Source organism: Bos indicus x Bos taurus, chromosome 17 (genome assembly GCF_003369695.1).
Source record: "Bos indicus x Bos taurus breed Angus x Brahman F1 hybrid chromosome 17, Bos_hybrid_MaternalHap_v2.0, whole genome shotgun sequence".
NCBI classification, from domain to species: Eukaryota; Metazoa; Chordata; class Mammalia; order Artiodactyla; family Bovidae; genus Bos; species Bos indicus x Bos taurus.
Window position 1 is genome coordinate 11,448,759 of NC_040092.1, and position 26,304 is coordinate 11,475,062.

At 48.4% G+C, this 26,304-nt stretch overlaps 1 protein-coding gene across 1 annotated transcript; it reads left to right on the plus strand.

Moving 5' to 3' along the window:
• The first annotated feature begins 1,044 nt into the window (after positions 1–1,044).
• LOC113907459 (2'-5'-oligoadenylate synthase 2-like) lies at positions 1,045–21,248 on the plus strand. Its single transcript, XM_027566641.1, is given in 11 exon segments — positions 1,045–1,675; positions 3,450–3,726; positions 7,598–7,776; positions 9,531–9,766; positions 10,259–10,400; positions 12,849–13,019; positions 14,524–14,806; positions 16,497–16,687; positions 18,512–18,750; positions 19,793–19,952; positions 21,068–21,248. Coding segments are annotated over 11 exon segments (2,145 nt in total). The 5' UTR covers positions 1,045–1,498; the 3' UTR covers positions 21,158–21,248.
• The last annotated feature ends 5,056 nt before the right edge of the window (positions 21,249–26,304 follow it).

Below are 26,304 nucleotides of genomic sequence, written 5' to 3' on the forward strand. Positions count from 1 at the left end.
AGGCCCATCCACATTATAGTGAATAATCTGCTTTCCCCAACGTTTACAAATGTTGATCTCATCTTAAAAATATATTCCAAAAAAAAAAAAATTCTAGAAGAATGTTTGACCAAATATCTGAGTACTATGGTCATAGTCAAGTTGACATACAAAACTAATCATCACAGGACTTTCCTGGTGTCCAGTGGTTAAGAATCTGCCTGCCAATGCAGAGGACAGAAGTTCAATCCCTGGTCTGTGAAGATCCCACATGCCACAGAGCAACTAAGCCCTAGGTGCCACAAGTACTGAGCCTGCATACCCTGGAGCCCAAACTCTGCAACAAGAGAAGTCACGGTAATAAGCAGCCCGTGTACCACAGCTGGAGAGTAGCCTCCACTCGCTGCAACTGGGAAATGCCTGCTGATAGCAATGAAGACACAACGCAGCCAAAAGCTACAAACAAATAATCACCATTTAAAAGAGAATAATAACAAAATCAATCATCACAGCAGAGAAAGGGGTCTGTTCCTGTCCCACCTTGGAGATGTTTGCCTTCTGTGTTACAGAGGGAGCCCAGGAGTTTCATTCTCATGGTTCTGGACACAAGGGTTGACGTCTGTCTCCCCTCTGGCCTATGTGCTACTGGGCGTGTTTTCCTTCCTTGCTGGGGGTGGTTAAATGCCCGAGGAAACCTGGCAGGTGTTCATGTGCGCTGAGGGACTGGGCCCACAGAAGCAGGCCTCTGGGAACCTGTGTTTGCTCAGGGGCAGAACTAAAACCCAAGTGGCTGAACCCTTGCCTTGCTGTGTGCCCTGAAACAAGTCAGGGCCCTCTCTGGTCTCTTCTCCTCACTGTTCTCATCAACTCTGAATTCCCAAAAACATTGGAAACAGGGAAAAGGGGAAAGAGCCTCAAAAGATGACCTCTGGGAAAATAATTTTTTACAGTATATATATATATATATATATATATATATATATATTTAGATGTAAATATAACTGAATCAGTTTGCTAAACTCCTGAAAACTAACACAATATTTTAAATCAGCTATACTTCAATTATTAAAAAAAAAGAAAACCTCTGGCCCCCTATGAAATTATTTGCTTTACAAACACTTTACAGCACTAGCCATATTTCAGGTCCTGTTCAAAGCACTTTGCAAGTATTTTAATCTTTGTATTAAGCCTGTGAGATAGGTACCACTGTTACCCCCATTTTACAGATGGAAATCGAGGCACAAAAAGGGCTGGCAGTGTGCTCAAAGACACAGACATAACCCATATCAAGCCCTCATAATCTGTCTCAAGGGGTCATGTTTTAAACTACAAGCCTCCCTTGAGAGCAGCGGAGAGGCTGGGGGCGAGGCCTGGGTTGGGCCAGAAGACTCTGAGTTTCCTTTTCCCCTGGTGTGAGTTTCGGTTTTCTCCCCTCTCCTCCCCCTGCACACAGAAGTTCCTTATTCTCCTCAGCCTCCCGTTCTGCCACCAGCTGTCATCTCAGCAGCCAGTCAGAGCCATGGGCATCAGGGAGTCCCACCTCTATGAAAAGCCTTCTGAGAAATTGGAGGAGTTTATCCAGAACCACCTGAGGCCTTCTGAAGACTGTCAGAAAGACATCGACCAGTCAGTGGACACCATCTGTGAAGTCCTGCAGGAACCCTGCCCGTCCCTCACCGTGACAGGGGTGGCCAAAGTGAGTAGATGGCTGGGGTCAGTGCTTCTGGGACCCAAGGGGCAGAAGGACTTGGTGCTGAGCACGTGCTGTGTTCTGGGCCCTGGGTATGCAAGACATCACCTTGTCTAAACCCACACTCGAGTGACATGATGGACCAGGGTGTAGAGTTTAGGGGTACAGGTTGGGAGAGCGTGGATTCTGTTCCTTACTGCTGTGTGACCCCGGGTAGGTTGCTTAACCTCTCTGTGCCTCGGTGTCCAAATGTGTAAAATGGGAGGGGAATAATACTCAGTGCCAAGTGTTAAGAGGCTTAAACACATAATGTTCTGGCAAGGACTTGGCACAAAGCCACAGCAGTAAATCAGCTGTGGTTACCTGTGGCATTTTTATCCTCCCCATTTTACAGACGAGTAACTGAGCCTACCAGAGTTCAATAATACTATTCAAGAATGTTCTATGATTTCTTAACTCCAAGGAGGTGGGAAGCCTCATCGGGTGCTCTGGCACAAACCCTAGGGTGGAGGCTGAAGATTCTGGAATTTTGAGGAAGAAATGATACTGGGAAGCTGCCAGGACCCTAGGGTGGGGAGGGGATTACGTGTGCCCAGCCCCACCCCTGTGCTCTCCAGCACCACACTCCTCTGCAGTCACGTGCTTTCTGGCCTCTGCCCTTACACACACCCACTGGCCCTAGGAGGAAAGACACCTGGACACATGATGGCTCCTGTCTTGGCCCAGATAAGGAAAATGAAGCTTGGGGAAGTTATTATTAGTTGGCATTCGACCTGGGATTTTAAGCTCAGGTAATCTATTTGGGAGGGCTTCCCTGGTGGCTCCGTGGTAAAGAATCCACACTAAGGTACAGGAAGCGTGGGTTCGATCCCTGGGTCAGGAAGATCCCCTGGAGAAGGAAATGACAGCCCACTCCAGTATTCTTGCCTGGGAAATCCCAGGGACAGAGGAGCCTGGTGGGCACCAGTGGGTGGGGTCGCAGAATTGGACACGACTGAACAACTGAACAATGGCAACAGTTTGTTTGGGAGCATGCACCCTTAACCACCGTGCAGTCCTACCTCTCAAAATTGTTAACTTTTTTCTCATTAAAAAAATATGTACAAGTGCACAGATTTGTGTACAGCTTGATGGATTGCCACAGACAACATACCAATGTGACCTATACCCAGATCAAGAAATAAAATTGTCCCAGCCTCCACCCAAGAGTCCCTGGGCCCCTTATCCACTCATTACCCTCAACCCCAGCCCACCACTCTCCTGACTTCTAACAACATAGATTAGTTTTGCCTGTTTTTAAACTTCACATAGAGTGACCAAGCTTCCGGGTTTGTCTGCGACTGAAGGGTTTTCTGGGACATGGACGTCTCGGGGCTAAAACTGAGCAGGTTGGTCTCCCTGTCTAAAGACACCGTGCGCTGTGTGGCTGTAACGTGTGGGCTCTGTTCTCAACCCACCGGTTGACGAGGCGTGCGTTGCCGCGTGCAGCTGTTATCATTTTGTTGTTGCCATGCATCCCGCTGTGTGGGCGCACCACATTTGTCTGCTCTGCTGCTGATGGCCATCCAAGCTGCCTTCTGTTTGGGGCTTGTAGGGGAAATGCTGCTGTGGGTGCCCTGATTCAGCTATTTGGGTGGACCGATGAACACCGGCCACTCAACTCTTAGACTATGGTGACATGTGGAACTTCTGCTCAAGTTGAGAAATACTTCTGCCTGTTGGGGTGCCCAGTGACCCCAGAGGGTTCAGACTTTCACATCTGCTTCTCTGTTGCTGGTAGGGTGGCTCCTATGGCCGGAGAACGGTCTTGAGAGGCAACTCCGATGGTATCCTTGTCGTCTTCTTCGGGGACCTTGAGCAATTCCAGGACCAGGAAAAAAGACAATATGAACTCCTCAGCAAAATCTGGGCACAGATGAAGCACTGTGAGTCCAGGTGGAAACTGGCAGCCAAGATGGAGCTCCAGAACACCAATAGGAGCTCCAGGGTCACTATCCAGCTTTCCACAAAACAGCAGAGCATCACTTTCAACGTGCTGCCTGCCTTCAATGCTCTGGGTGAGCCCTCCTGGGCATGCAGGGTGGTGGGGAGGGTTGGAGGTATGGGTCTGGAAGGGCTTGTCAAGAGAACAAAGCCAATGAAAGGGGTGGTGGGCAGCATGGGGATGGAATAAATACCACTAAAAGTGAAAAGAAAGTGAAAGTGTTAATCACTCAGGTGTGTCCTACTCTTTGTGGCCCCATGGACTGTAACCTGCCAGGCTCCTCTGTCCATGGAATTCTCCAGGCAAGAATACTGGAGTGGGTTGCCATTCTCTTCTCCAAGGGAACTTCCCCAGCCAGGGATCAAACCCTCTTCTCCTGCAGTGCAGGCAGATTCTTTACTGTTTGAGCCACCAGGGAAGACTTTCAAGAGAGAAGACTTCTTCTACCTTGAGCTTACTCTGTTCTTTAGAACCTCTCCTTTAACTCCTAATTGACTTTGGAGGAAATGTTCTAGATTCTAGAACCTAGAGTAGAATTCCTCAAACTGTGATATGCACACAAATCCCCTGAGAAACCTGTTAAAATGATGGCTCTGATTCAAGAGATTGGGGTCCAGAATTCTGTATTTTCAACCAGCCTCATGGTGGTTGCTGCTCTTCTGCAGACCATAGTGAAGATGTAAACTAGAATAAACGTTGGTTAGAGGTAGAGGACGGGGAAAACATCTGAGAAAAGTTCAGCTAGAGCAGGTTTGGAGTTGCCCTCTAATCAGGTCAACATCAAGGCAAGGATCTTCCATGGGCAACTGTTTAAAAGGATCAATGGTTGGATGGAAGGATGGTTGACTGGATGGATGGATGGATGGTTGGAGGATGGATGGATGGATGGTTGACTGGATGGATGGATGGATGGATGGTTGGAGGATGGATGGATGGATGGTTGACTGGATGGATGGATGGATGGTTGACTGGATAGATGGATGGATGGTTGGATGGATGGATGGATGGATGGATGGTTGACTGGATAGATGAATGGATGGTTGACTGGGTGGATGGATGAAAGGATGGTTGACTGGGTGGATGGATGGTTGGTTTATTGAGTGGATAAGACTTACCATAGTCACAGCTTAGTCTCAAGCATTAGGTACATATATTATCACAAACTTAATTATCAGAGTTGACATCCAACCCCTCATTAAACAAATGGAATCAGAAAGAAATGACTGTATCCAGGGTCACACCCAGTTACTGACAGAGCTAGAATAAAAGCCCGAGTCTTTTAAGAGTCAGGCATGGTGCCTTCAAGGTGGACACACACACACACACACACACACACAAAACCTGATGACTCACATTCACAGAAAGGTGACCTAGTTCAGAGGAAATAATGCAGCAGTTTGTGAGTTAGGCAACTCTGAATTCTCACCCTGATCCTACTACTAACCCACCTTTGTCTAACTGTAAGATCAAAGCTAGAAAAAGCTAACTTCCAGGGCCTTTCGGACAGTAAGGATTGAGAATACATGCCTGACTCAAAGTGTTACTGAAAGGTGTGTGGGTCCAGCTGCTCACGGTCCAAAAGTCAACAAATAGGCCAACCTGATGGAAAGGAAAATTAGCTTTATTTCAGATGCCAGTAACTTTAGGGGAGGGCAGACATCTGTAAAGGTCAACTCGTCCCGCTGATCGTCAGTGGAGACGAGCTTTTTTAGACCGAGGGAGGGGGCTACATGAAGAAAAAGTACAGTAAGCTCCGACAGGCATCTTCAAACTGGTCATCAGTGATCTGACCAGCATCATCTCAATTGTTTTAGATGCAGTTTATCTTCTGCAGTTTATCTTCAGTTCCAGGGTCGGTTTGTTCCCATTTTCTTTGGGGTCCAGTCTCAGAACTGCGGCAGCTCATGTCATGGGTACAGTCTGGTCATCGCGTAGCTAACTTCTTCCACCTGGAGTTTCAGTATCTATATGACAGCTCATGGATATGGCTCAGAATGTTATCTATAACCCTTGAGAAGGAAACTCTCAGAGGTCCTCGACTAAGCTTAATGTTGAGTTAGTCATTTAGTGGAGTCTGTATCTTTGCAACCCCATAGACTGTAGCTCAATTATGTTTAATGACTATATTATTATTATTTGGTCTCCTTTGACTCTTTTCCTTTGTTTCTGCATGTTCTCCTCTCTCTGGTTAAACTTATCCTTTGACTGAAGTTTTCCCCAGGCAAAAGGCAGACATATTATTATTATTTGGTCTCCTTTGACTCTTTTCCTTTGTTTCTGCATGTTCTCATCTCTCTGGTTAAACTTATCCTTTGACTGAAGTTTTCCCCAGGCAAAAAGCAGACAGAGAGCATGGTAAGGGTGGGAGGAGGCAAGGACATAGAGTCCAGCTCCATTTCAGCAGGAGGGGCTGGAGACAAGGTGAAGAGACAGTGTGACTCAGAATTCGTAGGATGTCCTATGTTCTCTCCTCTGGTTCATGGCAAACAGATGGGGAAACAGTGGAAACAGTGGCTGACTTTATTTTGGGAGGCTCCAGAATCACTGCAGATGGTGATTGAAGCCATGAAAATAAAAGATGCTTACTCCTTGGAAGGAAAGTTATGACCAACCTAGACAGCATATTCAAAAGCAGAGACATTACTTTGTCAACAAAGGTCCGTCCAGTCAAGGCTCTGGTTTTTCCAGTATCATGTACGGATGTGAGAGTTGGACTATAAAGAAAGCTGAGCGACGAAGAATTGATGCTTTTGAACTGTGGTGTTGGAGAAGACTCTTGAGAGTCCCTTGGACTGCAAGGAGATCCAACCAGTCCATCCTAAAGGAGATCAGTCCAGGGTGTTCATTGGAGGGACTGATGTTGAAGCTGAAACTCCAATACTTTGGCCACCTGATTCTGAGAGCTGACTCATTTAAAAAGACCCTGATGCTGGGAAAGATTGAAGGCAGGAGAAGGGGACGACAGAGGATGAGATGGTTGGATGCCATCACCCACACAATGGACATGGGTTTGGGTGGACTCCGGGAGTTTGGTGATGGACAGGGAGGCCTGGCGTGCTGCGGTTCATGGGGTCGCAGAGTCGGACACGACTGAGCGACTGAACTGAACTGAACTTCTCTGGGTCACAGCAGGGTGGTTGGAGATAAGGCCAGAGCGCCCTCTGCTGGCTCTCCCAGTCGTGCAAGGATGATGTAAGAACGGAAAGACCAGGTCTTCCTCACATGTAGTATCCAGGAGCTGCCACGAGATGGCGGCAGAGTTACACATTTCAAATTTGAATCTCTCTCTCTCTTTTTTTCCCCCCCTAAACCAAACAATAACTGTGACTCAGAATTCGTAGGAAATCCTGTGTTCTCTCCTCTGGTTCAGAGCACAGTGGTTGGAGATAAGGCCAGAGCGCTGTCTGTTGGGTCACTGCAGGGTGGTTGGAGATAAGGCCAGAGCGCCCTCTGCTGGCTCTCCCAGTCGTGCAAGGATGATGTGAGAACGAAAGACCAGGTCTTCCTCACATGAAGTATCCAGAAGCTTCCACGAGATGACGGCAGAGTGACACATTACAAACTTGAATTTTTTTTTTTTTCCCCCTAGACGAAACAATAATGGTTGCTTTCTGAGAAAAGCAGGGCTTCCCTGGGTAGCTCAGATGGTTGGTCATGACTGAGCGACTGGCATTTCATTTCATTTCATTTCATTTCATTTCATTTCATTTCTGAGAAAAGTAAACTACAGGGGAATTTTAAAATTACATTCTTTACTAAATATTAGCCTAACTACATTTTATTATCTAGCAGGACAGACCACCCCTCACCTTTTATGTAAATAACCCCATCCTCTTATACATGAAGCAGTGAGCGTGTGCTATCTAGCTGCATCCAGCCTCTTTGTGGGCTCACCGAGGCTAGGGTCCCTGAAAATCAGAAGTTCTGCTTCTCTTTCACACCAGGCTTAAGTGAGAAGTCTAGCCTCTGGACCTATCGAGAACTCAAAAGATCCTTGGATATGGTGAAAGCCAGGCCTGGTGAGTTCTCAGTCTGCTTCACTGAACTCCAGGAGAAGTTTTTTAGCAACTATCCCAGCAAACTGAAGGATTTGATCCTCTTGGTAAAGCACTGGTTTCAAAAGGTAAATTTCAAATTGTGTGTCTATTGCTATCTATCATCTGTTTCCCTTTGACTGAGGTGATTCATCTTGGGTTAAGTGTCCATACAACAACGTTAAGAATGATGGCACAGGCAGTAAAGAAGCTGCCTGCAATGCAAGAGACCCTGGGGTCAGGAAGACCCCCTGGAGGAGGAAACCCAGTCTGGTATTTTTGGTTGGAGAATCCCATGGACAGAGGAGCCTGGTGGGCTACAGTCCACAGGGTCGCAAAGAGTCGGACACGACTGAGTGACTGAACTGAACTGAACTGAACATGTTCGCATTCAAGAATACAGCTCAGGACTTTACTGGTCGTCCAGGGGTTAAGATACCACCGTTCCAATACAGGGGTTCAGGTTCGAACCCTGGTAGGGGAAGTAAGATCCCACATGCCACAAACACACACACACACAAAGGAATATGGCTCAGTGCATTATCGGGGGAGCCTGGTGGGCTGCCGTCTATGGGGTCGCACGGTCGGACACAGCTGAAGCAACTTAGCAGCAGCAGCAGCAGCAGCAGGCAATCCTCAGATCCAAATAGGGCACACTGCCTGCACCCCAGCAGGCTGCCCACTCCCAGTCCATACTGCTCCCAAACAAACCTCTGTCCTAACATCTGTCACCGCAGATTAGTTTTGTTTGTTTTTAAACTCGATGTCAACGGAATCTTACTAAATGTACTTTAAGTTTGCCGCCTCTCGCTCAGTGTTAGGCCTGAGAGGTTTTTCCATGTTGTGGCAGGGAGTCGAGGCTCTTCATTGTTTGATACTACTCCATTGTGTTACCACACTGTACCTGGATGCGTTCCACTGCGAAGAGAATGGGTCACTCCCAAATTGGGGCTATCAGGAGTTAGGCTACAATGGATATTCCCCTACATGTCTTTTTTTTTTGGTGACTTGAAGCAGTCAATTCCTCTTGGGTAAAAATGCAGGAGTGAAACTGCTGTGCTATAAGGTATACTGTGTGTGTGTGTGTGTGTGTGTGTGTGTGACACACGCACGCATGCATACCCAGTTGCTCAGTTGTGTCTTTGCGACCCCATGGGCTGTAGCCCACCTGGCTCCTCTGTCCATGGGATTTCCCAGGCAAGAATACTGGAGTGGGGTACCATTTCTTCCTCCAGGGGATCTTCCTGACTCAGGGATCAAACCCATGTCTCCTGCATCTCCTGCATTGTCTGGTGGGGTGGAATCTTTTACTGCTGCTCCACCTGGGAAGTCCATATACCTTATATATGCAATATATATTCATATATTATATATATATACATGAATGAGGAGGGCATGGCAACCCACTCCAGTATGCTTGCCTGGAGAATCCCCATGGACAGAGGAGCCTGGCAGGCTACAGTCCATGGGGTCACAAAGAGTCAGACATGACTGACGCGACTTAGCTACATATTTGAATATGTATGTATATGTGTATACATATACACATGGCACATATGAATGAATTTGTGAACTATATAGATATAAATTTAACTTTAGTAAATACAGCTGAATAGCGTTCCCAAATGGTTGCACCAGTTCACACTCCCATCAGCTGTGGATGATAGTTTCAGGTGCTCCACATTCTTGCCAACACTTGCTATTGTCAGTCTATGGGATTTTAGCCACGATATCATTTCTGTCACTAGCAGGGGATGGTGACTTCCTATAGACTTCTAGTTTCTTGCTTTCAGACCCCTGGCACGGGTCCCAAGTTATCTGCCAGGCTTCTCTCCTCTCACAGTGCCAGGAAAAGCTGATCAATCCCTCCCTGCTCCCTCCATATGCACTGGAGCTGCTTACAGTCTACGCCTGGGAACAGGGGTGTGGAGCGGAGGACTTTGATATGGCTGAAGGTGTCAGGACTGTTCTGAGGCTCATTGAGAAGCAGGAGCAGCTCTGTGTCTATTGGACAGTCAACTACAACTTTGGAGATGAGACCGTCCGCAACATCCTGCTGAGCCAGCTCCAAGCCCCAAGGTACCAAGCTTCCCATTCCATCTCTCCTTCCCTCTTTATCTGCATGCCAGGCTGTGCCCCCTTAGAATGAGGGTCCATCCCCCTTTCCGCAGCCAGGGGATCTGTCAAAAGAACACGAGCTGCAGTGGTTAAGGAGGCAAAGAGAGGTCTGTCTGCAAGAGGAATGCTTCAACATTTCTCACATTCTAAACCATTGTCATCTTTTGTCCACAAAGCAAGCACTTCCCCTCATAGAAAGAGGGGCTAAGGAGACAGGTCAGCAAAAAGAGGAGACCGTTTTATTAGCTTATGAATGGAACATGTCCGTGAAGCAGAGTAAACAGGACCAGAGAGGCTAGACATCTTAGACAAAGCACTTCAGCAATTGGGAGGAACTGCAGGAGGTAAAATACAGATTCCTGGGTGCCCAGTCCAGCCCTCTCCCTTAAACTGATTTCTTCTCCCACAAGCAACCCAACTGATTATTATTTTTTGACCTAATGGAATTTATAGGCCAGTGATCTTGGATCCAACTGACCCAACCAATAATGTGAGCATGGATAACACCTGCTGGCTGCAACTAAAACACGAAGCTCAAAACTGGTTGCGTTCTCTCAGGCAGAACGAGTCACCTGGACCATCTTGGAATGTTCTGGTGAGAGAGCTTTCCAGCACAGCTGGTGTGCTGCTACAGACAGGGCCCGCCTGACACTTGGACGACAGTCTATCTGAGATTACCCTAAGTTGGTTGCCCAGAGCTGCTGTGACAGAGTACCACTCACTGGTGGCTTAAAGCAACAGAAATATATTCTGTCTCAGTTCTGGGGACTAGAAGTCCAAGATCAAGGCATCAGCAGGACTGTGCTCCCTCTGAAGTCTCCACGGGAGAGTGCTTCCATGCCTCTTCCAGCTTCTGATGGTTGCAAGAAATCCTTGGCGTGTGGCAGCGTCACCCCAGTCCCTGCCTCTGTTGTCGCGTGAGCCTCTCTTGTGTCATCACAACGTCTTCCCTGCATGCTTGTCTGTCTCTGCGTCTCTCTGCTCTTCTTTTTTTTTTTTTCTCTGCTCTTCTTATAAGGACCCCAATCATACAGAATAAGGGACCCACAGTAACAACCTCATTAACTCGATTCTTTTCACTGTTTGCTCACTGTCCGACTCTTTTTGTGACCCCATGGACTAGCCCCCCAGGCTCCTCTGTCCACAGGATTTCCTGGGCAAGAATACTGGAGTGGGTTGCCATTTCCGGCTCCAAGGGATCTTCCTCACCCAAGGATCAAGCCTGCACCTCCTGTATTAGCAGGTGGATTCTTTACCACTGAACGACCAGGGGTGGCCCCTTAACTTGATTACCTCTTTTCAAAGACTCTGTTTCCAAATAAGCTCACATGAATAGGGCCTAGAGGTCGGGACTTCAATGCAGTTTTTAGGAGGACACAGTTCAATCTGTACACACACCCTTAGGGGCCTTCCCTTCCATTAAAATGATGGTAAAGTGTAAAGTTGAACAAAGAAGAATGGGGGCATCTGCAAACGAGAGTTTGCAAGAGAGTTCGTTTCTGCAAGAGAGGAAGCAGGTGAGAAGGTGGTGACAGGTGAAATGGAGCAGAGCCCAGGAGATGTGGGTGGTGGCCCCCCAGCAAATGCTGGATCAGGCCCTGAGCTCCTTTCACACACTATGGGGGTGGGGCATGAGAGTGAGAAGTGAGGCGGGAGATGGGAACTAATGACGCAGCCAGATGCATTGACTTCCCCCTCCCCTCCCCAAAGGAGAAGCACATCGATCCACACAAGTCTGATCATATCTGCTAGGTCCCATCTTTGCATAAGGTAGGCAGAGTCAGAGAGCAGGACTCGGACATTGAGGAGGGGTACCGCTGTTTTCCCTGCCCAGAGCAAGAAGCAAACTGCCTCTGCAGGCTGAGGCCTGAGCAAAACAGCAAAGAGAAGAGGCTCGGGTGAGGTGTCTTGAGCTGTGGTCTACAGGGCATGTGCCATCTGATGTTTTCTACTGAAGAGGAGAGAACCACACTTCTGGGCGGGTGTCAGATCCCCTTTACTCATCAGAATGTGGTTTCCTTCCAGAAGCAACCAGAGGTGCGAGGGAGTGAGCAGGTCCCACCCTCCACGACCCCATTTGATTCGAGAGCAGGGAACTGCCCCCTTCAGAATGAGCACACAGCCCCTCCGACCCCAGGACATCCCTCTCTTCAACACACTTAGAGGGAACAACATCCCCTGCCGTGAAGGGTCGAATAGTGTCCCGGGAAATTCACATCCCCCCAGATCCTCAGCGTGTGACCTTCTTTGGAAGCAGTGTCTTTGCAGGTATCATCAGTTAAGGGGTCACCCTGGATCAGCATGGGCTCTGGATCCTATGACTGGGTCATATAGGAAGACACTCAGGGACAGACATAGAGTGGACGAGGTCACGTGACAACGGAGGCAGGGGCAGGCGTGATGCCGCCACGAGACAAGGAAGACTACAGGACTGCCAGAAGCTGAAAGATGCGAGGAAGGATTCTCCCCGGAGTCTTGGGAGAGAGCCTGGCCCTGCCCATGCTCTGATTTCAGGAGTTTAGTCTCCAGAACCGTGGTTTGTTACAGCAGCGCCTGGAAACCCAGTCCACCTGGGCACAGGGTGTCTGACAGAGGCTGACAGAACCTCGAAAAAAGGAATGAGTGTGATCATCAGGAGTCAACAATACCCACAATCAATGGGAAAATAAGGAAGGAATATGAGAAGCTATTCATAGGAGGTACTGGCAACTGGCAGACGAAGCCAGAACAGAAAGTGGAAATGAGAGAGTGGTTCAGAGCCCAGGGCATCACAAACCTGTTTGGGAGAAGGAGCCAGATCTCTCCTAGGGGGTAAGGAGGAGCAAGGAGGGGAGCTTTTGTTTCAGGCGGATCTTGGGCACCACCTGGAACTCTCAGGCATGCTCTTAGGGTATGTTGATGTGAGAACTCATGATGACAAAGGTACCAGCAGGAGGGTTGGAGAGCAGGAGGGAGGGGTTGGTGGAACAGAGAAGGCAGGGGAGGAAGCGGGATGGGGGGTGGTGGCTGCCAGGGGGCATCTCATAGCTGGCTCCTTCCACAGCCTGCCTCACTCTACATAACCCCAGGCCATCTGCTAGATAAGTTCGTCAAGGACTTTCTCCAGCCCAACCAGACTTTCCAAGACCAGATCAAGAAAGCTCTTAAAATCATCTGTTCATTCCTTGAAGAAAATTGCTTTCGACATTCAACTACAAAGATTCAAGTTATCCAGGTGAGCCCTGGCTTTTTTCTTTGTTCTTTGCGGGGAACTAAGTAGTCCCTGGATCTCAGCAAGAGTTGTGACCACCAGAAACGTGAGGGCAAAGGATGTGGGAGGGAAGCTGGGGAGAGCAGCGCCTGGGACCCCAGTTCTCAGCGGAGGGTGCTGAGGCACTGCTGAAGTCATTCGTGATAGGCTCTGGGGCGGGGCACGTTGTGTGTCTCGCAGGGTCTTTATTCCCACACCAGGTATCGAACCCACGGCATTGAGAGCACGGAGTTCTAACCGCTGGACCACCAGGGGGTTCCCGTTCCCAACAGACTTCCGATTCTGCGTTAGCCTCCAAGGTTGACCCAGAGGTGAAGGATCACTGCTTGGCCCTCCTTGCCCATCCTTGGCTTGTAGTGTATCTCTTGTAGTGGGAAAATTTTAGATTTTTACTATTAGTTGAGGATATTTTTTCCTCACTATGGTCTCTTTTTAAAATGATTGACTTCAAGTATAGTTGCTGTACAGTATCATACAAGGTACAGTAAGGTATACATACGGTTGGGCTTCCCTGGTGGCACAGTGGTGAAGAATCCACCTGCCAATGCAAGAGATGCAAGAGGCTCGGGTTTGATCCCTGTGTCCGGGAAGATCCCCTGGAGTAGGAGATGGCACCCCACTCCAGTATTCTTGCCTGGAGAATCCCATGGAAAGAGGAGCCTGGTGGGCTATAGTCCATGGGGTCGCAAAGAGTCAGACACAACTGAGCGACTGAGCATGCACACGCAAGGTGTATGATATAGTGATTCACGATTTTGTAAGACAATGTAATTTAAATGGTGGCTCAGCGGTAAAGAATCCACCTGCAACCCAGGAGATATATGTTCAATTCCTGGGTTGGGAAGATCTCCTGGAGGAGAAGACGACAACCCACTCCAATATTCTTGCCTGGAGAATTCCACAGACGGAGGAGCCTGGAGGGCTACAGTCCATGGAGTCGCAAAGAGGCAGACAAGACTGAGCAACTGAGCACCCTCCACTTATAGTTATTATAAAATAGTGGCTTTATTCCCCATGGCATACAGTATGTCGCTGTAGCTTATTTATCCCTAATAGTTTGCACCTCTTACACCCCACCTCTGTGGGCCCTGCCCCCGCCCCTCCCCACACTGTAACCACTAGTCTGCTCTCTGTGTCCCTGAGTCTGTAAAGCTATGAAGTCTTTACCGGAAGTATTTAGGACGTTGACTTGAGAAGCAGGTAATTTAAAACTAACCTATCTGTTGTTTGTGGGTAAATTCACACATCAAAAAGTGTGAGACAAACCACCTTTGGAATCAGAGGATTCTATTGGGAAAATGAAACACTCCGCTTAGGACTCAGCCCTAATTGGAGACACAAACTTGGGACTACCCCTGGCAACCTCATCAATTAGCCCAACAGGTGCCAGCCCACAGGGGCGAGGGGCGAGGGGCGAGGGGCTCAAGCTCCAGAAAACGCTGTATCTCGATTTGCCTTTCTTCCCTAGGGGGGGTCGACTGTGAAAGGCACGTCTCTGAAGACTGGCTCTGATGCCAGCCTCGTAGTGTTCGCAAACTCGCTGAAAAGCTACACCTCCCCAAAAAATGAGAGATACAACATCATCAAGGAAATCCATGAGCAGCTGGAAGCCTGTCGGCAGGAGAAGGATTTTGAAGTGAAGTTTGAGATTTCAAAATGGAAGCCTCCCTGGGTGCTAAGCTTCACTCTGAAATCCAAAGTCCTCAATGAAAGTGTTGACTTTGATGTGCTGCCTGCGTTTAATGCCCTAGGTAAGACTCCCGAGACTTGAGCCTCTGGAAGAGGCTTCTGGCGTGATGGAAGAAGGAAGGATTCTGGTGTGATGGAGGCAGGGGCAGTGTAGAGGGAAAGTCATGCGACTAACTAATCAGCCTTGGGTCCAGTGCCCCAACAGGTGATATGATGACACCAGCATCTTACACCTGTGTGCATTTTTATTCTCATTTAAGTATCCTGATGAAGGCCAGAGAGCTTCCCTGGTGGTTCAGTGGTAAAGAATCCGCCTGCCAATGCAGGAGATGCAGGTTCGATCCCCACTCCAGTACTCTTGCCTGGAGAACCCCATGGACAGAGGAGCCTGGAAGGCTGCAGTCCATGGGGTCTCAGAGTCAGACACGACTTAGCGACTCAACAACAGCAACAGCCAGAACCTGCATCGTATATTCCCAGGGTATCACTCGCTGCTGCTGCTGCTAAGTCACTTCAGTCATGTCCGACTCTGTGTGACCCCATAGACAGCAGCCCATCAGGCTCCCCCGTTCCTGGGATTCTCTAGGCAAGAACACTGGAGTGGGTTGCCATTTCCTTCTCCAATGCATGAAAGTGAAAAGTGAAAGTGAAGGCGCTCAGTCGTGTCCGACTCACAGCAACCCCAGGGACTACAGCACCAGGGTCCTCCATCCATGGGATTTTCCAGGCAAGAGTACTGGAGTGGGGTGCCATTGTCTTCTCAGATCAAAGAATGAGGTACACAGGAATTCAGTACACATTTATAGATAAAATGTCTCAAGTACTAGGGAAGGAAATTTTAAAAATAGACTTTGGGAGAAATTCTGAGGCAAAAACAGGAAATCTGGGTGTTCACTTTCAATCATAGGCAAAAATTTCCTTTAGAAATTCAATTTGTAAGTGACAGATACACAATGATGTATTAAAAGAAACCAAGGCTACGTCAGGCATTTTCCAAATCAAAATCAAGAAGACTCTGGTACTTTCCTTCTGAATGGTTCTTAGTGTCTTTAGAGAGGAAATGAGAGTATATAGATTGAGGGTCAGCTAACTTTTTCAAGCCTGGGTCTCCTGCATTGCAAGCAGGTTCCTTACCATCTGAGCCACCAGGGAAGCCCTATAAAAGATAAGAGAGCAAATATTTTCAGCTTTAAGGACCATAATGTATCCATCACAACTACTCAACTCTGCCTTTGTAGCTTGAAAGCAGTCATAGGCAATACATTAATAAGTGAGCATGACTGTGTTCTAATAAAGCTTTATTTATAAAAATAAGAAAGGGGCCAGGTGTCATCTGGGGGCCATAGTTTCCAAAGTTCAGGTTAGCGCTGTCCAGAAAGCCTTTCTGCAATAACAAAAATGTCCTATATTATGTTCTGTATCTATGGAGAGCTTGAAATATGGCTAGTGCTACTGAGGAACTAAATTTTTCAATTTTCCTTTAATGAGTTTGAATGCAAATAGCCATCCTGGCTGATGACTACCCTATAGGACAGTGCAGATCTAGATAACACTTTAATAATGCCATCTATAGTCATATAAACCATATAATTTTTAATAACTCACTACTCCGGAGATATTAGACATCAGTAGTTTACATACACCAATGGAGTTCAAAGTAATTTCCCAGGATTAAATTACATTAACAGTGTTTTGAGATCTGTTACTGTCTAGAGAGACTATAGCATAATGTAAATTTCTCGCCCATGCTAGGTGAACTGAAGTCTGGCTCCACACCCAGCCCCAGGACCTATACTGAACTCATCCATTTGTACAAACCTTCTGATGTCTTCCTGGAGGGAGAATTTTCTGCGTGTTTCACGAAGCTACAGCGCAATTTTGTTCGCTCCCTGCCCCTGAAACTGAAGGATTTAATCCGCCTGCTGAAGCACTGGTAGAAAGGGGTACGACGGCTCTTTTCCTAGAGCCACCTCATTATTGTTATTTTTAATGATCTATTTATTGTATTTTTTGAAATGCTTTTACTTATTTTTGGCTTTACCGGGTCTTGGTTGCTGCTTGGGCTTTTCTCTAGTTGCTGCAAGTGGGGGCTACTCTCCAGTGCGGTGCACGGGCTTCTCATTGTGGTGGCTTCTCTTGTCGCGGAGCGCGGGCTCTCGGTGCGCAGGCTTCAGCAGTTGCAGCTCCCGGGCTTTAGAGCGCAAGCTCGGTAGTTGTGGTGTATGGGCTCAGTTGCGCCGCCACATGCGGGATCTTCCCAGAGCAGGGATCAAACTTGTGTCTTCTACATTGGCAGGCAGATTCTTTACCACTGAGCCACCAGGGAAGCCCTTATTGTGTTGATTTCTGATTGCACTGGGCGTGGGCTGCATGTGGGCTGCATTGTTGCTGCACGTGGGCTTTCTCCAGTTGCAGCGAGCAGGTGCTACTCTCGAGTTGCGGTGTGCAGGCTTCTCTTGTGCTGGAGCACAAGGTCTAGGCATGCAGGCCTCAGTAGCACTTGGGGCTCAGTTGCCGCGCTGCATGTGAGGTCTTCCCAGACCGGGGATTGAATGCGAGTCCTCTGCATTGGCAGGCAGATTCTTAGCCACCGGACCGTCCTGGTCTTTATTTTTATCAGTACTCTGTGACCACGAAACCAGTCCTTACCTGGTGCTCACACTTGCCCAAGCTGGGTGGAGACTGAACCACATGAAGGAATCTTCCCGCTCTTAACCTGAGTGTCTTTGTGGTGTTTACACCACTAACCCCATTGAGTTGGGTCAGATGTAAGCCCCTCATACCCCTAAAGCTGCTACATGTGGCTTATTTTGCCTTTGCTCTGGCACCCAAATAATTCTGGAGCCGAAGGGAGGATGAAGTTGGGATGTGCAAGCCTACAAGTCATGGCTTACCTTCTGATGGGTGCCCATGATACACACAGATGCTACTCTTGGAAAGCAGGTTGGAATGACAGGCGGCACCAGGGGCTGCATTTTCTATACTGGTTTACCTCCCTTCACTTCCATCAGCTCATGGGGCACTTTCTGAGCCCCACACAATAGCTGCTCTTTCGGGAGATGTTCCCTTTCTGTGTCCAGATTCCTGAAGCTGGAAAAGACCAAATCTGTGGTTTCCAGCTCTATGCCAAGCCCCGGGGAGCTCAGAGTGCTCAGGGCTCCTAGGTGACTTTGGGCAAGTCACTTTGCTTCCCCATGACTTCATCATGGTGACCTCTGCCTGCTGGGTAGGGACATTGGAGGATCAGGAATGAATGATGGAGGTGGAATGTCTGGCCACATAATTAGCAGAGCGGGGCTTTAGGAAGTGGTGAAAGTGTTAGTGGCTAAGTTGTGTCCAACTCTTTGCGGCCCCATGGACTATAGCCCGCCAGGCTCCTTTGTCCATGGGATTCCCCAGGCAAGAATACTGGAGTGGGTTGCCATGCCCTTCTCCAGGGAATCTTCCCGACCCAAAGATGGAACTCAGGTCTCCCTCATTGCAGGCAGATTCTCTACCGTCCCAGCCACTGAAATCCAGGACAAGATTGTGTTATAACTCTGGGAGGGCACATAAAGGCAAAGTTCAACAAAGAAGCCTGACTGGCTGCCTTTGAGCTGCAGGGTGGCCCTTCTCAGGCCCCCAGCAGACCGATCCCCCCAGGGCTGTGTCTCATGACTCGGTTGTCCTGCTGTGGCCGCAGCATCCTTCGTGTGTACCTTCTTGCTACACTCATGTCACCTCCCTGCTTTAACCAGTATCGTCTGATGTTTCCACTCTCCCCTCAGTGTGAAAAAAAACTGAAGCAAAAGGGGTCTCTGCCCCCTAAGTACGCATTGGAGCTGCTCACCATCTACGCCTGGGAGAAGGGGAGCGGGGCACAGGATTTTGACATGGCTGAAGGTTTCCGGACGGTCCTGGAGTTGGTCATACAATATCAGCATCTCTGTGTCTTCTGGACGGTCAACTACAGTTTTGATGATGAGATTCTGCGGAACTTCCTCCTGGGCCAGATCCGGAGAACCAGGTGCCCCAAACCCCTCCGTTTCTTACCCTTATTCCCTCCAACACTATTTTGGTGACCGGAATTCACCTCCCAGGGACCCTGATTCATTATTCCTCATATGAAACTGAGAAGGGAACTGTGCTGACCGTCAGAACCTCCCACGGTCTCCAGGGAGGCAGGGGAAATGTCATCCAGGAGGAACAGAGAGGGAAGGACCAGGGTACCAGGTCCTGAGTTGCTTTCATCTTTCTAGGTCAGAAGGAAAAGCAGGGATTCGTTAGCAGGTCTAAAAGGTGTGGGAGTTGGAAGAGTGTCCCTGAGAACTAATGCTATTATTCACTGCTGAAGGATCCTACAGGTTATTTATTAGATCAGGTTCCCATCTCCATCCTACAAAACGGTTATCCTCAAGAATAGGAAGGAATCTTAGTGCATCCACTCAGCGCCAGCAGCGGGGAGCCAAAACAAGGGAAGCGAGAGGAAAGAAAGGAACATTGAGAAAAAATGGAGGAAGGAGGGTGAAAAAAGAGAAAAAGATACCGTGGCTTGCCAGCCATGGGTGTGACCAACTTGACAGTCTGTGCTCGGTCACTCAGTCATGTCCGACTCTTCACAACCCCATGGACTGTAGCCCACCAGGTTCCTCTGTCCATGAGATTTCTCAGGCAAGAATACTGGAGTAGGTTGCCATTTCCCTCCTCCAGGGGATCTTCCCAACCCAAGGATCAAACTTGCATCTCCTGTGTTGGCAGACAAGTTCTTTAATCACTGAGCCATCTGGGAAATAGAGTTGATTAAATAAATCATATTTCAGTTGCACCAGCATGGGGAGATGTTTATATCATGCCTTCACGTGCGTAATAACGAATAGCTTGCAAAACTTTTCTGACACATATGATTTAATTCTAGGAAATCCTTTCGAACTGTTTCGGTACATTGGAATGACTGACATCTAAGCTAGAAAGACACATTGTTTTATCATGGAAAAGAGAATGGGCCCCTAATTCTGAGGCCACCAGTTCTGAAAAAGCATGCCTCTAATGACTCCTAACCTCTCGTTTAGGCCTGTGATCTTGGACCCAGCCGATCCTACTGGCAACGTGGGTGGAGGGCACCGTTGGTGCTGGCATCTTCTAGCGAAAGAAGCGACTGAATGGTTGTCTTCTCTCTGCTTCAAAGATAAGTCGGGATGTCCCATACAACCGTGGAACGTGCCAAAAAAAGTCATCTAAAGGAAGTGTCGTCTGGAGATTACCCTGGGATGGGCTTCCATCCAAGAGCTTCCTCTGCTCTAGGAACTTGAGATTCACTCAGCCACACATTACAGATAGCCCAAGTCAGGTGCTTAAACAATTGGGTTTTTTTGGTCCCATTTGATGAAATCCTAAGGCGGGCAATACAGGACTCACTCAACAGCTCCATCAGGCTTCCCCGGGAGCAGATTGTCTCCACCGTGACAGTTGGTATTCGGGCCTGGATAGTTCTTCACGGTGTAAGCCGTGTAAGACGTTGAGCAGCAGCCCTTGGTTCCCTACCCAGGAGATGCGTGTGCACCACGCCCGAGGGCAATAGTCAAAAACGTCTCCAGGGATTTCCCTGTTGAGAATCCGCCTTGCAGTGCAGGGCATGTGGGTTCGATCCCTGGTCAGGGAACTAAGATCCCACGTGCTGAGAGACAACTAGGCTCACACCCTCTGGAGCCCATACAACACAACTGGAGAGCCCGTGTGCCATGAAGAGAAAGACCCGTCACAGCCAAATAAGTAAATCAGTTCTTTTAAAAAGATGTTTCCAGAGATGGCCGAGTGTCACCCGGGGCACGCTCATCCCTAGCTCCTTCTGGCTCCGCCCTCTTGAGTTGTCTAGCTGAGTCTTCCTGCCACTGAGAGTAGCTGTTGCACCTCTGCATGGCGGGCTCATCATCAGGCTGGAGGGACAGAAAAGTGGAGGACACCTACCCACAGGGCATCTTATTCGAAGCCTCATCCAGCAACGTCTTATGTTTCGTTACCTGGAACCGTTGTCATGCATTGCTTGCAGCTTAAAAGTGACTCCATAAAGGCGGGCGGTGAAGACAGCCGTGGGTGGGGTTGGGTCAGTCAACCCAGAGTGCCTGCCACACCTGTCCAAAGCTCCACCTGCTTCCAAGATACCTGCCCCAGGTACACTTGGTTCTCCCATCAGTTTCTCTGTCAGCAAGTACCCCCAGATTGTCCCTGGTTATCATCACCTCCTCAGATACACTTCCTTCTTTCTTTTTCCTGTGTCTTTTCACCAGTGGTTCTGACTGCTTGGATATGTTTTATTCCTGCACATATATTTCCTTCCTTCTTTCAAGAGAGTGCAGACACCAGGAAGTTGTGGAGCAGGGATATATTCTATGGTGAATGAGATGCACTTACTCAGAAGTCATAGATTCCTGGACTAGTAATGCTGGGAGAAACTTCTAGAGGCCATCACGCAATAGCTTTTTAAAGAATCAGTTCATGGTATAAAAGAGTAACACATGCCTCCCTTGACGGGCCCCATTACCTCTTCCCAAGCGTCTTCAACTCCACTTGAAATCATCACCTCCACGTCCTCTGAAACGTCTCGCCTCACCTCGCTGAAATCGCGTTCCATGTGTGACCTCTGTTATTAACATATCTGCTCTCATCCAGCTTTACGTGCGCCATATTTGTGAACCCTTCTGTATTTTTCCGATTAACTCCTTCCTTCTCCTTTAAGTCTTAGAGGAGGGGTCTCTTCCCGGGATGAAACCCTTTTCCTGGCCCTCGGTTCCTGTGATTCGGTCATCTTGCTCTCAGACTCCTCCACCTCACTCACCTCTTGTCTCTTCCCATGGGGCCCTGCCAAATCAAGGTCTCCTAAGCCAGTAGTGAGCCGGGCTCTGCTTACAACTGCACACTCTCCACAGGCTTGGATTGTGACTGTTGAGATAGACAGATATTTAGATGGACATCAGCAGTTGTTTAAAGCAGATAGGCATGTACATGTATTATGTATGTATGACTGTTGTCATTTCCTTCTGAGCCTACCATTTCCCCTACATCCATGAGCTTCTTCTTGCCAAATCTAAAGGCTTTCTCCTCTGGCTTTGGCTTTCAAGACACTTGGAAGTCTAAATGTGTTAACTTCACATATCCACTTAATGTTTGAGTACTACCACATATACCAACTGTCAGATAAACAAGAATAGATCTGGTCTTTGTCGCCAGTTCCTGGCAAAGAGCTTCAGAAACCCTTGGAACTCCCTGATTTGGGCTGTCTTTTGTATTCTGAGGAGCCCCTTCCAACTCTCCCTGTATTATGCTAATGAGGTGTGGGTCCTTAGTTTCAAAGGATGGATTGGCCATGCCTGAAATGCCAAGCATGTGATGAGTGTTGAAACGGTCAGTCCCACCCACTACCAACCTTCCAAGAGGACAGGAGGGCTGGAGATCGAAGCCAAGCACACGGCCAGTGATTTAATCAACTGTACCTTTGTAATGAAACCCTAAAGAAAACTCTGGACAACAAGGCTTCCTGGTTGGCTGATGAGCATATGAATGTATCACAAAGATGGGGGGATGGCAGCTTCTGCGCTCATGAGCCTGCCAGCCCTCCTCCCCTATGTATCTCTTCATCTGGCTGTTCATTTGTATCTTTTATATAGAACAGTGATTGTAAAAGTAGCCCTTTCCTGAGTTCTATGAGTCATTCTATGAATTACTGAACCTGAAAGGGGGATCATGGAAATCCTTGAATTTGCAGCCAAGTCAGAGTTGTCTGAGGACCCCACTTGCAGCTGGGATGTGGAAGTTCATTTGTTCAGTCGTGTCCGACTCTTTGAGACTGCATGGACTGTAGCCTACCAGGGTCCTCTGTCCATGGGATTTTCCAGGCAAGAATACTGGAGTGGGTTGCCATTTCCTTCTTCAGGGGATCTTCCAAACCCAGGGATTGAACCCAGGTCTCCCTCATTGCGGGCAGACGCTTTACCATCTGAGCCACCAGGGAATGGGAACAATCCTGTTTGGACTTTGCCCTTTAACCTGTAGGGTCTGCACCATCTCCAGGCAGTGTCAGAACTGAATTGAATTGTAGGACCCGTGGTTAGTATCAGCGAGCTGATGTTGGAATGCACCACTATTCTGGCCCAGAACAAGGACTAAGGGAAGTGCTGTGGCCTGAGGTTGGGACATGGAAGAAGGACCAGCCTAAGTTCACATCTGCTCAGTCCACCAGTGACCAGACCCCTCTAGACACCTGAACTTGCCCTAGACCCATAGGTAGGAAACTGTGAGACATTCTTACAGGGTTTGTGATGTACTTAAAAGGACCAGAACAAATTCCTTATAGAAGAACGAAGGGCAGTTTATCACCACGCGCTAAGTGATATGTGTACAGTGGACGAAGACCAGCAAGGATGAAGTGAGCAACTCAGAGCCCTTCAGAGAGGCACAACGGGACCATTTTAGTCTTCTCAGCACTCAGTAGACATTTAAGGTTGTTAAGAGCAAAGAAAAGGAAATGTTTCAGTGATCAAGAAACATGCAGTCATCGCATGTACTCCGGTGTTCATTGTAGCACTATGTGCAGTAGCCAAGATAGGGAAGCAACCTAGATGCCCATTGCCAGATGAATGGATAAAGACGTGGTACATTATATATATATATAATGGAATATTACTCAGCCATAAAAAGGAATGAATCTGAATCAATTGTAGTGAGGTGGATGAATCCAGAGCCTCTTACGCAGAATGAAGTAAGTTAGAGAAAAATACCGTGTATTAATGCATATATACAGAATCTAGAAAAATGGTATTGACGAACGTATTTGCAGGACAGGAATGGAGACACAGGTGTAGAGAACAGGCTTGTGGATTCAGCGGGGTAAGGAGAGAGCGGGACGAATGTAGCATTAACATATATAATCTACCATGTGTAAAACAGACAATAAGACGTTGCTTTATGACATAGCGAGCTCAGCTTGGTGCTCTGTGATGACCTAGAGGCGGGGATGGAAGGGGGGAAGGGAGGCTCAAGAGGGAGGGGATATATATATATATGTATATATAAAATTACCACTGACTTGGCTTACTGTCCAGCAGAAACCAATACAACATTGTAAAGCAATTTTCCTACAATTAAAAAATTTTTTAATTAAAAAAAAAAGAAACATGTAGTCACAGATCATCATTGAAAGTACCTAGGGTACCTTCTGGAGAAGGCAATGGCACCCCACTCCAGTACTCTTGCCTGGAAAATCCCATGGACGGAGGAGTCTGGTGGGCTGCAATCCATGGGGTCGCTAAGAGTCAGGCACGACTGAGTGACTTCACTTTCACTTTTCACTTTTATGCACTGTAGAAGGAAATGGCAACCCACTCCAGTGTTCTTGCCTGGAGAATCCCAGGGACAGGGGAGCCTGGTGGGCTGCTGTCTCTGGGGTCGCACAGAGTCAGACACGACTGAAGTGACTCAGTAGCAGCAGCAGCAGCAGGGTACCTTCTCCCCCTCCTTTTTTTTTCCTCAGAGAACAATGAATAAGAAATAAACCCAGCCTTTCTCGTACAAACTTTATTTTGGGATAAACAAACGGCCATGACTGATAAAGAAACAAAATTTTAAGTGGAAAATCCTGTTTGTTGAAAGTACAACAAGTTAGAAATACCGCCCTTTTGCAACCTCTGATGAAACAGATGGTTTAAACAGAGACTGTCAGTGGATAAAACCATTAGATGACTCTCTGGAATCTGTGACTATGTTGCCTGACATGGCAAAAGAGACACTGAAGATGTGGGTGAAGATCTTGAGGTAGGGATGGGATCCAGGTGAGTCCAATTGAATCCCACTCGAGCCTTTAAAGGGAGAGAAGTGGTTCCACCTGAGGTCAGAGAGGGTCAGCTACAGAGGAGGCAGGCGAGGCGTCTGAGCTGCTCTCGGGGAATGTGAGGCCTCTGGGGGCTCACCGCCTGCCAAGAGGCAGGCACCTCCATCCTAACAGCACGTGGAACCAGGTTCACCCACCGGCGGAGCGACCCCAGCACCTCCAGGTAGGAATGCCGCCTGGCCAACACCTAGATTTCAGCCTTGTGGGGCCTAGAATGGGGGAACCAGCCAGGCCTGCTGGGCCTCTGACCACAAAACGTGAGATAACACACTTGCAAGGTTCTGAGCCGCTGAATGTGTGCTAATCTGTTCGGGCAGCAGCTGCTTCAACGGGGCAGGGGCTGGTAAGCAGCTCGGGGCCTGGGCCTGTAGGAAAATCGGCCTCCCGACTCCAGGCCCTGTTAGTACATCCTGCCCAGCCTGCGTCCAGGGGAAACAACTCCCACGCAAGAGGGAAAGCTGTTTTCTTCCTCTGCCCTCAGTATTCCTGATGCCAGTCGCCTTGCTTTCTGGTTGGTTGGTTGGTTGGGGTTTGGGGGCTGTGCTTCGCGTCTTGTAGGATCCCAGTTCCCAGACCAGGGATGAAACCCTGACTCTTGGCAGTGAGAGCATAGAGCTGCAATCTCTGGGCCACCAGGCAGCTCCCAGTAAGTTTCACACCAGACTGGGGCCAAGGGGGACTTTCTCTCACTGAGCAACTCCCCGACACCAGCTGTGTGTCCCACAATTCAATTCAGTTCTACCCTCTCTGCTGGAGTCCACATCAGAACCCCTGGGTTGAGGGCTCAGTCCCCCCAAGGCTGCCCCCACCTCCACTTCAGAGTCCCCACCTCCAGTGTGAAAGTGTCAGTCATTCAGTCACGTCTGACGCTTTGTGACCCCGTGGACTGTAGCCTGCCAGGCTCCTCTGTCCATGGGATTCTCCAGGCAAGGGTACTAGAGTGGGTTGCCATTTCTTTCTCCAAGGGATCTTCCCCACCCCGGGGTCAAACCCGGGTCTCCTGCATTGCAGGCAGATTCCTTACCCTCTGAGCCACCAGGGAAGCCCCCAGGGCTCCGGTGCTTCTAACCAACCAGCTATAAACCGGGGGTTCCCAGGACTCCCTCCTCAGGCTCAGTAATTTTCTAGAATGGCTCACAGAACCAGGAGAACAGCTTATTTACTGATTACCAGTTTATTATAAAAGCCTACAACTCCAAACAGCTGACGAAGGCCCTCTTCCTGGCTTGAGGGTGGCTGCCTTCTTGATGTGTCTTCACATGAGGGGAAGAGAGATCTTTACTATCCCTAAGTTTCCCCTCACTTCCTCCATCCCCAGTATTAAAGGAAAATGCTGGTTTTCTGATGTGTGTGTAATATGCATGTATCTATGTGCGTGTGTATATGTATTTTTTTCAGATTATGCATTTAATTCAGGCATATTAGAGAATTTTGAAAAAATGAAACCACGTTTTGAACTGATATTTTTCCATTTAAAAAAAACTTTGTTTTTTTTTAAATTTGGCTGCACCAGGTCTTAGTTGCAGCGTGCAGAATCTTTTAGTTGCTGCATTCAAACTCCTAGTCTTGGCATCTGGGACCTAGGTCCTAGTCCAGGAATCAAACCGGGGCCCCCTGCATTGGGAAGGAGGAGTCTGAGCCGCTGGACCACCAGGGAAGTCCCTGAAATCTGCTTCTAAAAGTCACCCCTAACCCCTACCA